Here is a 14894-nt window from a genome sequence, read left to right as displayed (position 1 = left end):
TTTTTATAAAGTATTTTAATATATTAATTTGAGAGAATTTGAAATTCTCATTAAAAAGCAAAGAAATTAAAATTCCCTTTCTCTCTCAGCACAAACCACACGCGCTCTCCCTCTATCTCATCGCACACTGCAGACGAGCTCTCTCTCCTTACGAGCTCTCTCTCCCTCTCAGCACACACCATCACAAGCTCTCTCTCTTTCCCTCTCAGCAGCGTCACGAGTTACCACTCCCTCTCCGTGGCTTTTCTTCCTCTCGCTGGTAAGTTCCTCTCTCCCTCGTTATCTCTGTTTTTTTTTTCTTTTTTCAAAGTTTATGTTTGTTTGATTTTGATTTCATTTTTGTAGTTATAAGGGTTGCTTGATTTTTTTATTTATGTTTCGTTTTCTATTTTGTTTCCGTGATTTTGATATGTTGGTGGGTGTGAATTGAATGGATTTGGAGTTGAGATAGATTGTGAGCACCATATGTTTGTGAATATGCATCAAAGAGAAATAGAGAAACAAATCTATTTAAATTTCTTGAACTGTATGATTTTCTGGGGGTTCAAGGGAATTGATTTATTTGGCATTTTGGTTATTTGTTGATGGGGTTCAAGGATGCTGCTTTGAAATATGTCTTGAAAGGGAAACATGGGTTTGTTCTGTAGTGAAGACCCCAAATACTTAGTACCTGCTAACACAATCAATATAAGAGAAGTCTCAGTCTCTCAGTGTAACTGCAGATACCCTTCCTATTGGGAAGGTTAGTTGGAAAAAGTAAGATTGTGACAGGAATACCAAAAATCCAACAAAGAAAACAAAAAAAAAACAAGGAAATTTTTCTGGAGCACTTGTGAATGACAGATGAAATTAGAGTTGGATCTTGTATAACTTCATTACAACAGTTACAATCCTTAGTGTCAAGTTTAAGTATGCATAGTGTACACTTAGGATACATTTTACATTTCTCAGTGATTATGGAGTACACATCATCCTGGTAAGAAGATTCCAGCAGTGAATTTAGTTTTTCAAATTATGAATTGAAAAATCTTTAAATAACTGTATAATTGCAAATATACAAGTCCTACTATGATAAAGAAAAACATGCTTCAATATTGGTATGCTTTGCTTGAACTTTGTGCATAACTGCATAAAAAATTCTAATAAATAAATGCCAACATTTGTTAAATGGTTCACATCATTCCCCGGGACCACGATATAAGGTGATAAGAGTGATAACATAAAAAGAACCTGTAAGCGCTTCTTTTGTCTGGAATGTTTAAAAAATTCATGGTGTCTTTTCAAGATATAATGGTTTTAATTTTCGTTCACGGCAGGAGTTGTATCATTATCTTTTGAAAACTCCTCCGGTGTAGTCAAAAAGTCATTGGACGGGGAGAATAAAAGAAGCTTTTAGTGCAGCTAACATAACCACATTAGCTTGAGTTGACCAAAATATCCCATGGTATTGGCATCATTACTGTTAAAAGAAGACACATTTGCTTTCTTGTTTAAATGACTTCATTCCCATGATAGATATTTGATAGAACAGAACATTTGAAGAATAAATATTATAACAGAATCAAACAAACATTATTTAGTTATACACTATCAGACAAAATTCTAGACTTATCTGCTCTTATAGTGACAAAAAATGCATGATATCTATAGCATATGTCTAGAGGCAACTAATAGAAAATGCCAAAACTTATTTATATTTTGTCCCTTGAGGATGAGGATGAGGATTGACTATTGAGTAAAGAGATTTCTGCTATACAACTTGTACATCATAGACTCAGGAATATAATAATCACATAGAAGAGCACATAGAGTTAAAAAGAAATATATAAGCAAAAGGGAAAATAAAATAATATACCTATCAATGTCATATGGTGCTGCATCAGCTATCAAAGTAAAAAATGTACACCAGTCTTCAAAATTCTTTTAGTAGTTAATTAAAAAAAATCTTCTATTCAAAGTCCTCCATTACATAGTTATAATTGCAGATAGACCCCACCCACCTTCACACATAATCCTAAGTAATATGGTTATGAATGTCTCTTGACATAGAAATGCTTCCTATTCTGATTTGCAAATTCGGAATCGGATCAACGTTTTCTCTTCAAACTTGGTTCTGAGCACGATGTCTATGGTCTCTCTTCCTCCGTGCCCGAGCGTGCCTTCTACTTTCTAAAACAATTATAATTATTAGTGACTTTCAAAACAAAAATACCAAACGATTATTTGGACCCTTATAAAACTACTATTATTAGGATAAGTTTTAGGATTTATTCATTTCACTTGTAGTTTTCAAAAGGTTTAATTAACTATTATGTTCCAGTATTTGTACAAACTTTTTATTTTATTCCCTATACATATAAATTTTATGTTTTAGTCCTTGGGAGCAAATTTTTTATTTTTATGTTTCAAAAGGTTTATTTAGTTTCTAGCCTCATTTTATGAGTATGGTTAGAAGCTATTAATAGTAGTTCCATTGACTCAGGAGTATCTGTTTCCAATGTTGAGACAACATTAAATGTCTTGATTCAGATTGTATCGACCACCCATTGGAACAAGCATTTCTTCTGTTAAACATTTCTTATTACTTCTCTATGCAACTTAGTTCTGGCACAAAAGAGTAGTAACACAGCAAGAAAACTGCACAACAGTTCAAAACATAGAAACAACATAGATAATAGGTTGAACATAATAAATAACCATGCAACAACATACATGTAGCTTGCAGCAACACAACACAGAGGATGCATTTAATAGCGTTTTTATTTTTGAAAGGCGTAAATGTGTGTTTTTATTTTTGAAATATAATCATATTTTATTTCGTAAAATTATACAAGAAGGAATCATTAAGTATTCCAGAATTGAGAGGGAGTTTGATTAATCTCTAGGTGATATGTATTTTAAAAAATTAATAACACTCAATTATGTCTGTAGAAGAAAAGGAGAAATAGTTGAATAACGAAGCCTTGATGAATGAGAAGCACTGCTCCCCATTGTTGTTCCGTTTGAAGATTTAATTTCCAAAAACACACACATCTGACATGCTTCGCTGCCCTATTGTATTGTCCTCACCTCCTACTTCACTCTTCTCCCCGTCAATTGCCTTCTAATTCTATATAACCTATAAGTAATTATACATTCACTTATTCTATTTTAATCACTACAAAATTAATCACATTAATATTTTTGTTTTCTTTTAATTGTCTTTTCCTACTAATTAAATACTGTGCACCTTTATACTACTAACTTTGTTTTATTATAATTGTCTTCTTAATTTATTTTACAAAAGTAGTAATTTTATAAAATTAATCTGATATAATTATTAATTCATTTATAAATTTTACTGATAGTGATATTTTTGCTATAGGATTATTAGACGGTGGTCAAAGGTGAATCAGTGCAGAGTAGTATTGGTGTGTACTCAAATTTACACGAAAACTTATCTCCAACTGCAACATAAATGAGTTTATTTATATTGTATTCATTTTCTCTGCCTTCCAATTATATACTGTATTATATTTGACAGAGGAAGCATTTAAGTTGTTAATTGATTAATTAACCATACTCATAGGGTCTATGTATAAAGAAACACATTATTGCAGAGTCACATTAAAACTCATTTATTTATATTGAAAAAGTAGACGACTTGGGTTCAGTGGGAGAAATCCTAATCCCACAATATATAACAACATCGTAGGTTTCCCCACTGCAACAAGGGGTATATTGATCAAAATCACTCCTCCGAGCCATGCGCTCTGCTCTCGCAGGCATATAGGCTCCTAACCTAATCAATGATTTCTTGAAACATGAAGAAATATGTATAAGACGGAGTATATAGAAGAAATTCTGAATCGACAAAAATGCAGAGATGGTATGAAAAACATCCAAGTTGAAAAATCAACATGGACCAGAGGAAATAATAACCAGGCTAATATTAAATTAAGAACACTAAATTCTTTTAAAAGAGATTAGGACCACCCCTCAAACAACTGCTACTATATTCCCAACTACTCAAAGATAATTCAAACTACTTGCAAAGTTACAATTATTATCATGAATGTCGTCAATCCAGAGGAACAAGACATGATTTAATAGTATCATTGTTTTTAGTTGATCATCTTTGTATTGCACTAGTATCATTGTTTTACATCTTTTACCTAGATATTTGTTTTAAATCTCCAAATAATATATGCACATATTATCTTATATCATTATCATGCAGTTTGGATTGAGAAGAAATGGATCATAGCATAGTTGACACTGCAATGACTTCAAGAAAACGTAAAAGAGAAGAGTATAAGAAGATAATCTTATTAGCTGCTGCTTGTGTTGTTCATATGGTCATTGGTGTAGTGACATGGTATCATAATAACTATTTTGTTAAGGAACCAACCCGTAATTGGGAACTAGAACGTCAGAGCTTCCTTAATCGTCTTTATAGAGGAACAAATAAAGATTGCATTGAACAATTGAGGCTTAGTAAAAATGCATTTTTTAACCTTTGTAGAATTTTACAAGAAAAGGGTGGATTAGTAAGAACAAGAAATGTTCCAACAACTGAAGCAGTAGCAATGTTTTTACATATCCTTGCTCACAACCTAAAATATAGGGTAGTGCAATTTAGTTATTGTAGATCTAAAGAAACCATAAGTAGGCAATTCAATGATGTCTTGAGAGCGGTAATGAAAGTGAGCAAAGACTATTTGAACTTTCAACCTTGTACTTTAGAAGGTGCGGAAGCAAACAAGTGGAGATGGTTTGAGGTAAGTTTATCAATTGTTAGGAGAAATTAGTTAATTATAAAATTTTCTTAGAATCTAAAAAATTGTCTTGTTTGTAGAGATGTATTGGAGCACTTGATGGGACTCATATTCCGGTTACAGTTTCTCCTGATGAGAGACCTAGATATCGTAATAGAAAGGGTGATGTCTCTACAAATGTGTTAGCTGCTTGTGGTCCAGATTTAAGGTTTATTTATGTGTTACCTGGGTGGGAAGGGTCTGCAGGAGATTCTTGAGTATTACGAGATGCATTACGTCGTCAAAACAAACTTGAAATTCCAACTGGTAATATTTCTTAGAAATAATTTTTTTTCTTTTTTTTTGGTCTAGTTTAAGTCTATGTTTGTTATTTTAAACATTGTAGGTAAGTATTTTCTTGTGGATGTGGGATATACCAATGGTCCAGGATTTTTAGCACCATATCGAGGGACTAGATATCATCTCAATGAGTGGATTGGAAACACCCCTCAAAGTTACAAGGAGTTATTTAATCTTCGTCATGCAAGTGCCCGAAATGCAATAGAAAGGTCATTTGGGATCTTGAAAAAAAGATGGAGTATATTAAGAACTCCTTCATTTTTTGATATAAAGACACAAATAAGAATTATCAATGCTTGTTTTGTGTTACACAATTTCATAAGAGACGAACAACAAACTGATCAACTTTTAGAAGTTCAAGACTTAGAATTTTTATCTGTTGTTGATGAAGAGTTAGTCCATCAATCAAGGGAAGAAGTTCAAAATAATGTCATAGATGATATCACAACTATTCAAGCTACCGAGGAATGGACAAGATTTCGAGATACATTAGCTATGAATATGTTTGCTAACTATCAAGTTAGGAGAAACTTTGCTTAAGGATAGTTCTTTTTAAATGTAATTTGCTATTGCTGACAAACTTTGTGTGCTTTGTTACTATTGTACTTTTCTATTGAAGATAGACTTTTATGTACTTTGCTATTGCATAAAAACTTTGCTTGAAATATTTTCTATGATTGTGCACTGAACTAGTCAAATGAATAAAGTAGGTCATATCTACTATTTGTTATGTGCAGGTTGAATAAGTGACATTAACTTCAATGGAGTCGTCTAATGAAAAAATGACGGACAAAAGAAAAGTTTTAGGAAAAAATAATGAGGAAACAAGAAGTTATTTTACATGGAATTTGGAAATGGAACGTGTATTGGCTGATGTACTTAGAGATCAAAGGAATTTGGGCAACAAGGGTGACGGAGGTTGGAAAAGGTCAGCATTGAATGCTGCAGCCGCAGTGTTATCTACAAGCTTCAATGTTAATGTCACATCAGATAATGTCAAAAATCTTATCAAATTATGGAGATCGTGGTATGGTATTGTAAGTGACATCCTTGGCCAGAGTGGATTTGATTGGGATGGCACTAAGCACATGATCACAGTTGAGAATGAAAATGCTTGGAATGAATATTGCACTGTAAGTATTCTTTCTTTAATATGTTGCTATTTGTTATTCAAAGTAGATTGGATTTCACTTTTTCTTTGTTTTCCAGTCGCATAAATCGGCTAAACCGTTTCGATTCAAGGTGCTTCAAAATTGGGATGATATAGTGGATTTGTGTGCTAAAGATAGAGCCACCGGTCATGGAGCTGAAACTGCTATGGATGCTGATGAAGCGATGAGTAGAGAAACAAATGAAGTGGAATTCATGGGGTTAGGTGCTACTGCCATAGATTTAGAAGAACCAAGCTCTAATACAAAAGGAAAAAGACAATGTTCGACTTCTTCTGGCACACATCCTCACAAGAGAAAGATGGGAGAAAAAGAAGGAATAACAGCTTCTTTGGATAAAATGGCGAACTCTTTTAACCGAATGGTGGAAAGAATGGATGGTAAAGTTGATGATGAAGATATTCAAGAAGTATTACGTGAGGCAGCTTTGATACCAGATCTTAGTAGACAACAATGGGCTAAAGCTATTAAATGGTTAGCTGACGATCCAAAGCGTTAGCTATTGTGAAAGCCCTTCCAATTCACCAAAAGACAGATTATGTTTTAACACATCTTGGAGAATGAAACTTGGTGAGTAACCTTTTGTCTACATTTCCAATTTCAATTTTCAAATTATAAATTTGTGTCTTTTTTGTGCTTAATTGAGCTCATATTTTCACTATAGTTATTTGTCTGTCCTCTTGTGACTTATATTATCTTGTTTCTTCTCCCCTAAATGGCAGCATTGGATGTTAATTATTCAGGTTCGACCTTTTACACTTGATGATGAATGAAGATTATGGAATGAAGAACGTTGTTTTTTTTTTTAAAATTTGGACCTTGTAATTTTTGTTTAAGATCTTTGTTTGGAACTTGATTAATTAGGACCTTGTAATGCTTGTATTGATTCGTGTTTATGCGTTGGTGCGTTATTAACAATTTGAATTTTCTTCCCGTACGAACAATGAAATTAATATCATTTGAATTTTGTACGAGATAATTGTCCTTAAATTACATAATTATTTAATTTTAATATGTTTTTTAAAATTATTGCAAGACTAGGTAATTAATTTTTTAAACAAGAATAAAGAATTACATATCATTCATCTTTTAATTTTGTAGTATTGTTTAATCCAAGTTTTTTTGTGTTGCTACAAAAATATTGTATAAGATTCAAAATTGTTTAGCATTAAAATTATTTTGATTATTTAATTATTAAGTATTAAAAAAATTTATTATTATATATTTTATAACATTAAATTTATTTTGAATATTTAACTATTTAAAAAATAACTCATGTTTATTTTCATTCAATATTGAAATTTTAATTTTTAAATAAGTATTTAAAAATTAAAATTTGAATTTCATTGAAATTGAATTACTTTATCCAAACAAGGAAATTAAAATACAAGAAATTGAATTGCCTTATCCAAACAAAATATTTACAAAATGAAAGGAATTTAAATCAAGGCAATCAAAATGCTGTGAATTTGAATTTCCTAGAAATCTTTAAATTCCTCATCCAAACACAAGGTTAAGCTTTATACTGAGTTTCTTCACACGTGAGCCTCGCCTTCTTTCTATTAGACCCGAATCAATTGCCACGTGTTCTAAAGGCGTAACAAACTTTTCCGCCATAAGCTCATTTTTACCTTTGCATGTTACATTTCCCTTTCCATTAGAAACAACCTTGTCCTCAAGATTGAGATGAGGATAAGAAAGTTGTAACTCCCGAAGATCCTCCCAAACATCATCATTAACTTCAGATAAGTCCCAACGTATCAAAACTTGAGGAACTTCCATACCAACTCTATGAACAATTCGCGCATCAAGAATTTCCATAGGTTGAACCAATGGACCAAACTCATTGGAACTTAATGGTAAGGGAACATAAGGTGTCTAAGAAGCACCATGAAAAGGTTTTAGTAATGAAATATGAAAAACTGGGTGAATTCGAGTAGTAGTAAGAAGATGTAATTCATAAACAACTGTTCCAATCTTCTTAGTGACCTTAAAGGGTCCAAAATAACGTAAACCTAACTTCTGATTTCTTTTTAAAACAACTGAATGTTGGCGATAAGGTTGCAACTTGACTAAAACCAAATCACCCACTTGTAAGTGCAATTCTCTCCTTTTTTTTTATCTGCCTGCTGCTTCATATACACTTGAGCCTTCAAAAAATTACCTTTTAATTGTCCCAGCAACTGGTCTCTTTCTTTCAAGGATTCCTGTAAATCCACTGGATCGGAAGGGTTAATCTCATAACGAAGCACAGTAGGAGGATGCTTACCAAAAGCTGCTTAAAATGGGGTCATGCCAAGACTCTGATGAAAAGAGGTATTATACCAGAATTGTGCCCACGAAAGCATAGACACCCATTTCTTTGGATTATAAAAAATGAAACACCTCAAATACATCTCTAGAGTTTTATTCAAATTTTCAGTTTGACCATCTGATTGAGGATGGTATGAAGAGGTCATTGCTAATGTAGTACCCTGAGCTTTGAACAAATTCTGCCAAAATGCAGCTATGAAAACACGATCTCTGTCAGAAATAATTGTTTTAGGCATACCATGCACCTTAACAATGTTGGAAATGAAAACATCAGCAACCACCTTACTAGTAAGCCACTCTTCAAGGGTATAAAGTATCCAAACTTGGATAACCGGTCAATCACCACAAAGATAATAGAATATCCCTGAGACATGGGTAATGCCACGATGAAATCTATAGCTAAGTCTTCCCAAATCTGTTGAGGAATTGGTAAGGGCTGTAACAACCCGGTAGGTAACAGGTGATCAACTTTTGCTTGCTGACAAATGACACACTCTTTAACAAATCGCATAATATCTTTTCTCATGCCTACCCAATGAAATTGTGAGGCAATTCGTGCAATTGTTTTATTAACTCTAGCATGACCACCCAATTTTGAAGCATGGAACTCCTGCATAATCTGATTTAACAACTCAAGATTGGCAGGTAGAAAAATTTTATTTCTAAAGAAAAGTAAGCCATGTTGAATAGTATAATTAGAAGATGGTGGTGTCCCTATAAGGCAAGACTTATACAACTTAGCTAACTTATCATCATTTTGAATAAGATCAACCACTTTTTCCTTCTAGGCAGGTACAAGACTAGAAATAGCCATAAAAAAACTCCTGGACAAGGCATCAGCAGGTATGTTCTCCTTCCCAGGCTTATATTGAATAGTGAAATCATAACCAAGAAACTTTGGTAACCATTGTTGTTGCTCAGGTGTTTGCAATTTCTGATCAAGCAACTCTTTCAAACTTCTTTGATTAGTTTTTATAACAAATTTATGCCCCAAGAGGTAATGTCGAAATTTAGCCATAGCTTCAGTAATAGCAAAGAACTCTCTAGTATAGGCAGATTGTTTCTACATCCTAGGAGACAATTTCTTTGAAAAATACCCAATAAGATGGTTGTTTTGGCTCAAAACTGCACCTATCCCTATTCCAGAAGCATCAGTCTCCAAGGTGAAAGGTAACTGAAAATTGGGAATAGCTAACACAGGAGCAGAAGTCATAGCCTCCTTCAATTTTAGAAAGGAACTAGCAGCAAAAGTATTCCACTTAAAAGAGTCCTTCTTCAATAGATCAGTAAGTGGTGCTGCTATATTAGCATAAGATCTAATAAACCTCCTATAATAACCAGTGAGGCCAAGAAATCCTTGCAACTGCTTCAAATTAGTAGGTTCTGGCCAGTTTTTAATAGCCTTTAGCTTGCTCAAATCCATAGATACTCTATCACCAGATAATGTATGACCTAAATATTCAATCTTAGTGACACCAAAACAACATTTAGAAAATCTAGCAGAGTTTTTGTTTCTTAAGAATGTGCAGCACAACCTCCAGATGATGTAAATGGTCCTTCCAATTAGAACTGTAGATTAAGATATCGTCAAAGAATACTAAAACAAATCTACGAAGTAAGCCAACAAAAATATCATTCATCAAACTTTGAAAAGTGGATGGAGCATTGGTCAAACTAAAGGGCATTACTAGCCATTCATAACGGCCATGATGAGTTCTAAAAGCAGTTTTACATCTATCTTCTGGTTTAAGTAAAATCTGGTGATATCCAGATCTTAAGTCCAACTTGGAAAAATAAGATGCACCATACAACTCATCAACAGTAGGTATAGGAAAAATATCCTTAATGGTTATGGCATTCAAAGCTCTATAGTTCGTACAAACTCTCCAAGAACCATCTTTCTTCTTTACCAAAATAATTGGTGAGGAAAAAAGACTTTTACTAGGCTGGATAATTCCCTCATCAATCATTCCAGCCATTAACTTTTCAATCTCCTCCTTCTGGCTATGAGGATATCGGTATGGCTTGACTTTAACAGGCTAAGATCCTTCTATCAAAGGAATAGAATGGTCATGAGACCTTTGAGGGGGAAGACTCGAAGGAGTAGAAAACACTTCATCATAACTGTGTAATAACAAGGCTAGCTTAGGATCTATGTCAGCTGGAAGATCCAGTAAGGGAAAAGTAATTGAATTCTCCTCAATCACTTGCATGCTATAGATTTCAGCTATAGCATCAGTAGAAATCATTCTTCGAATATGATGTAACTGATCATGAGTAGGGCCTAAATCCTACTCCCCTTGCAGTGTGGTGAACTTACCATCTAACAAAAATTTCAACTGGAGATGCTCATAATCAGCAATATGTGGACCAATAGTCTTTAACCAACTAGCCCCAAGAATCAAGTCAGCTCCAAAAATAGGCAATAAGAACACCGGTAAGTGAAACACATTACCCTGAGCTTGCACTCTCAATTTTTTAACTAATCCTTCAGCAGTCATATAGTTGCCATTACCAACCATTACTTTGAACTTAGTAGCTGGTTCAACATGCAACTTTAAAAATTTAGCGATGCGAGGCTGTAGAAAACTATCAGAGTTGCCACCATCAATTAATACTGTCACTGGAAGTTTTTCCATGTAAGCCAGGAATCTAATAGTACCAATGCCAAGGCCTCCCTTCAGAGCGTTAAAAGAAAGACGATGATCCTCATGAATAACTAAATCAGTGACCGAATTATCATGATGTAATGAATCACCAAGGTCATCAACCCCTTCCTCCTCCATTTGTAACAACAACAACTGCTTATTAGGACATCGAAGATTAAATGTAAATTTATCATCGCAGAAATAACAAAGGCCTTTCTCCCTACCCAATTGCATCTCAGCAGGACTGATACGTTTCACATTTGAAGTTTTCAGTGGTGGACCAGGTGGTGTAGGCAACAAAGGTGGAAGTTGTGTCTTAGTAACAGATTTTGCTTGAGCAGGATATTTTGTATTAGAGGACAATTGAGAATAACGTTGAACAAAATTACTTTTGATAGTCTTAACAATAGGATTATACTTCTTTTCATACAATTTCTCTAAAGCAACAACCCTCAATAGAGTAGAAGGAGTCATATCAATCACATCACGTCTAATATCAGGATCTAAACCACTGATGAAACAATTAAAAAATGCATCCTCTGAAAGACCAACGGAACGATTTGCAAGAGACATAAATTGCAAATAATACTTAGAAACAGAACCTGTTTGTTGCAATTTGAAAAGCTCAGCCATAGGATTTTCAAATAGTGAAGATCCAAACTGAGATTCTAGAGCCTTAGTCAATTCTAACCAAGTAGATACCGTAGTTAACTTCTATAGCATCTGAAACCATGGAACAACATCCTTGTCAAAATGCATAGCAGCAATATCAACATGCGAAGCGTCTGGAGTATTGTGATAGAAAAGAAATTCTCAGCCTTAAAGATCCATTCCAGCATTGGAGTAGAACCATCAAAATGGGGAAATCCAAGCGAAATATCTTTCACCGGTGAAACAACATTCAGCGGCGAGGTTTGATGTGAAGGACCACCTTCTAAGTTCGAACCATCATTGTGCTGAACACTATTCACAATCAACAAGTCTATCGGCTGTTGCATGAGGTCTAAGTGATCTTGCATCCTCTGATCTTGTTCAATTTGACCATTCATCCAGCTCGTAAGTGCAGTAATTTGGTCTTGTAACATTTTGAGGCGAGTGTCAACCATTGATGACAATGAAAGCACCAATGAAACGTAGAACATAAAACTTGTATTGAATTTTCAACAATTTTTATAGTAAAATAGATTGCTCAGATTGTGTCTTAGAGAAGAAATTCAAATTGAAAACAGGAACTATGAGTGATGCCTTGCTCTGTTCTATACAGTCTTCAATTGTTCCTAAAACCTTACAGAGAGGATACCTGAGAAGGTGGAGAAAGGGAATTCAGAAGAGATTCAAAGAGAAGGTTACCTCACACACACCTCTAATTTTGTTGAAATCCCTTAAGCTTTATACTGGGTTTCTTCACACGTGAGCCTTGCCTTCTTTCTATTAGACCCGGATCAATTGCCACATGTTCTGAAGGTGTAACAAACTTTCCCGCCATAAGCTCATTTTTACCTTTGCATGTTACAGAGACATTCCTCCTTCCCTTTTTCTTTTCCTTTTCCTTTTTGTCTTCCTTTCTCCTTTTTTCCCCTTGTCACTAGTAGCTTGCTCCATAGCTGCCCCTGACGAATTTGCCGCCACCAACACGACCTCCTCAGCTGCAACATTGTAGTCCCCTTCCCTATATCACCCTCTCGCGTCCCTTTTCACTAACAGCTTTGCCATGATTGCTCGCTACCAACGACAACCATCTGCACACCAGTGTTGACATCATGCACGAAAAAATAATTAAGATAATGCTTTATAGAGGGATGAGAAAAGGTTTAGATAGCAACTTGAGGAAAAAAAACACCCAATTTTATACAAGAGACTTAAGTCGAACTTCAAAAATTTTAGAGGTAAAAACATTATTTTCATATGTATGATAACAAATATTATTATTTTTTAAATAATTTACCCTCACTAACCCTCAGGTCCTCGATCCAATGCTATTTTTGGGCTTTTATTCCTATATTCACACATTTTATTTCTATTTATAGGCCTAACATTCTAATTTTAAATGAGAAAACAAATCTCTAATTTACAGATAATATCTTTAATTCTAACCAATATCCTAAAAATAAGATAATATCATTTTAAATATAAACAACATCCTAAAGATTTGAAGCTACAAATTTGAATTGTTCCTCAACAATCATTCTCTCAATTAAAATTTAAATTTTATCTTCAACTCCATGATGCTCATCACATTATGCTCCGCAAATTTTAGATGGTGACACCTCGAAACTTGTACTATCAACCACCTCTATTGGAACACGCCACTTGACTATCACATCATCAAGAAGACTTTCAACACAATGATTCCTTATAGATCCACATCACCTTCCTCAAGCTTCTTCAATACCCTTCTCCTGTTTGGTCACTAGGTTGCAGGAATCATCAAGCTTTGATACCACTATTGGGAAAAAACACACATATATTGATAAGAAAACACTCCACAAAACAAAAGGCAACACCATAAGATTAAAAGGAAAAGACCACACAAATTTGTTTAACATGGTTCAAGCCCTTATTCCTATATCCACACAATTTATTTTGTTAATGTGGTTCAGGATTTCATCCATACATTTACCAACTCGAATTTGTTTAATGTGATTCAGGCTTTCATCCCTATATAAACAACCTCACAATAAGTTTTTAGCACAAACTTACAAACCTTCCCTCTACATGACCCCCTCTTTCACTTAGGGTGGTGAACCCTTTTTCGGGATGGGTGCTTCTTCTTCTCATATAAAGACTCTCTATTTATATACTTAACATCCTATTCTTAAATAAGGAAACAAATCCCCAATTTCCAGATAATATCTTTAATTATAAACAACATCCTAAAAATAAGATAATATCCCTTTTAAATATAAACTATATTCTAGAGATTTGAAATTATAAGTTTGAATTGTTTCCTAACAATGCCTCCTTTAGTGAGTTTCACCGAAGGAGGCACAATGAGCTTGAGAAGTTAAGGGAAGTGCAACAAAGATAGGGCAAAGGGTTGTGGAAAAGGTAAAAAGGTTGTGGAGGAGTTGTGATTCTATGTGAAATGATGTATAATATGGTCGTTAGATCATATGAATCTAATGACTAATAAAAGTGGTATACCATAAATGACATAATAGTTTAGTACACCATAGCCATTGTCTTATAGTGAATTTAGGTTTAGTGGAGCAAATATTTTTTCAACTCCTGCATATTTAACCTTTGTTATGACATAAATATTTATTTTTATAACACATCTTGTGTGGGATACCAAACACACTAGGGGAGGATGTAAAGACAAATATCACAAGAATAAGAGTTGAATTGTGATTTTAGAAAGTTTCTATACCTTTTTTAGAAAACAAATTTGTCATCTGATATAGCTTGAAAGTAGATAATGTGTTTTCGCAAACAAACACTATCAAACAATAATACCAGATTTTGTACAAATGTTTCTTATCATAACAAAATCAAATTCAAACCTTGAGTCAGTTAGCACATAATATATATATATATATATATATATATATATATATATATATATATATATATATATATATATATATATATATATATATATGTAGGACACAAAGATTAATTTATCTCTATCACTCAGACTACGTCTAGTTTCTGACAACCCACCAAGT

At 33.7% G+C, this 14894-nt stretch overlaps 2 protein-coding genes across 2 annotated transcripts; both read left to right on the top strand.

Moving 5' to 3' along the window:
- The first annotated feature begins 4154 nt into the window (after positions 1 to 4154).
- On the top strand, positions 4155 to 5771 carry LOC114411493. The gene is made up of 2 exons (XM_028375154.1): positions 4155 to 4760; positions 4838 to 5771. The coding sequence occupies exons 1-2, from the start codon at positions 4236 to 4238 to the stop codon at positions 5012 to 5014; spliced, it is 702 nt and encodes a 233-aa protein (XP_028230955.1). The 5' UTR covers positions 4155 to 4235; the 3' UTR covers positions 5015 to 5771.
- Positions 5772 to 5839: 68 nt separating this feature from the next.
- Positions 5840 to 6829, top strand: LOC114411492. The gene is made up of 2 exons (XM_028375152.1): positions 5840 to 6229; positions 6306 to 6829. The coding sequence occupies exons 1-2, from the start codon at positions 5858 to 5860 to the stop codon at positions 6762 to 6764; spliced, it is 831 nt and encodes a 276-aa protein (XP_028230953.1). The 5' UTR covers positions 5840 to 5857; the 3' UTR covers positions 6765 to 6829.
- Positions 6830 to 14894: the final 8065 nt, after the last annotated feature.

This window comes from Glycine soja, chromosome 5 (assembly GCF_004193775.1).
Source record: "Glycine soja cultivar W05 chromosome 5, ASM419377v2, whole genome shotgun sequence".
NCBI lineage: Eukaryota > Viridiplantae > Streptophyta > Magnoliopsida > Fabales > Fabaceae > Glycine > Glycine soja.
This window is presented reverse-complemented; position numbering and strand designations above follow the sequence as displayed.

Bases quoted from the DNA above. Each gene is read 5' to 3' on its own strand.
- LOC114411493 (XM_028375154.1), top strand. From the start codon at position 4,236: ATGGATCATAGCATAGTTGACACTGCAATGACTTCAAGAAAACGTAAA. The intron at 4,761-4,837 runs GTAAGTTTATCA...TCTTGTTTGTAG, and splicing joins ACAAGTGGAGATGGTTTGAG to AGATGTATTGGAGCACTTGA.
- LOC114411492 (XM_028375152.1), top strand. From the start codon at position 5,858: ATGGAGTCGTCTAATGAAAAAATGACGGACAAAAGAAAAGTTTTAGGA. The intron at 6,230-6,305 runs GTAAGTATTCTT...TTTGTTTTCCAG, and splicing joins CTTGGAATGAATATTGCACT to TCGCATAAATCGGCTAAACC.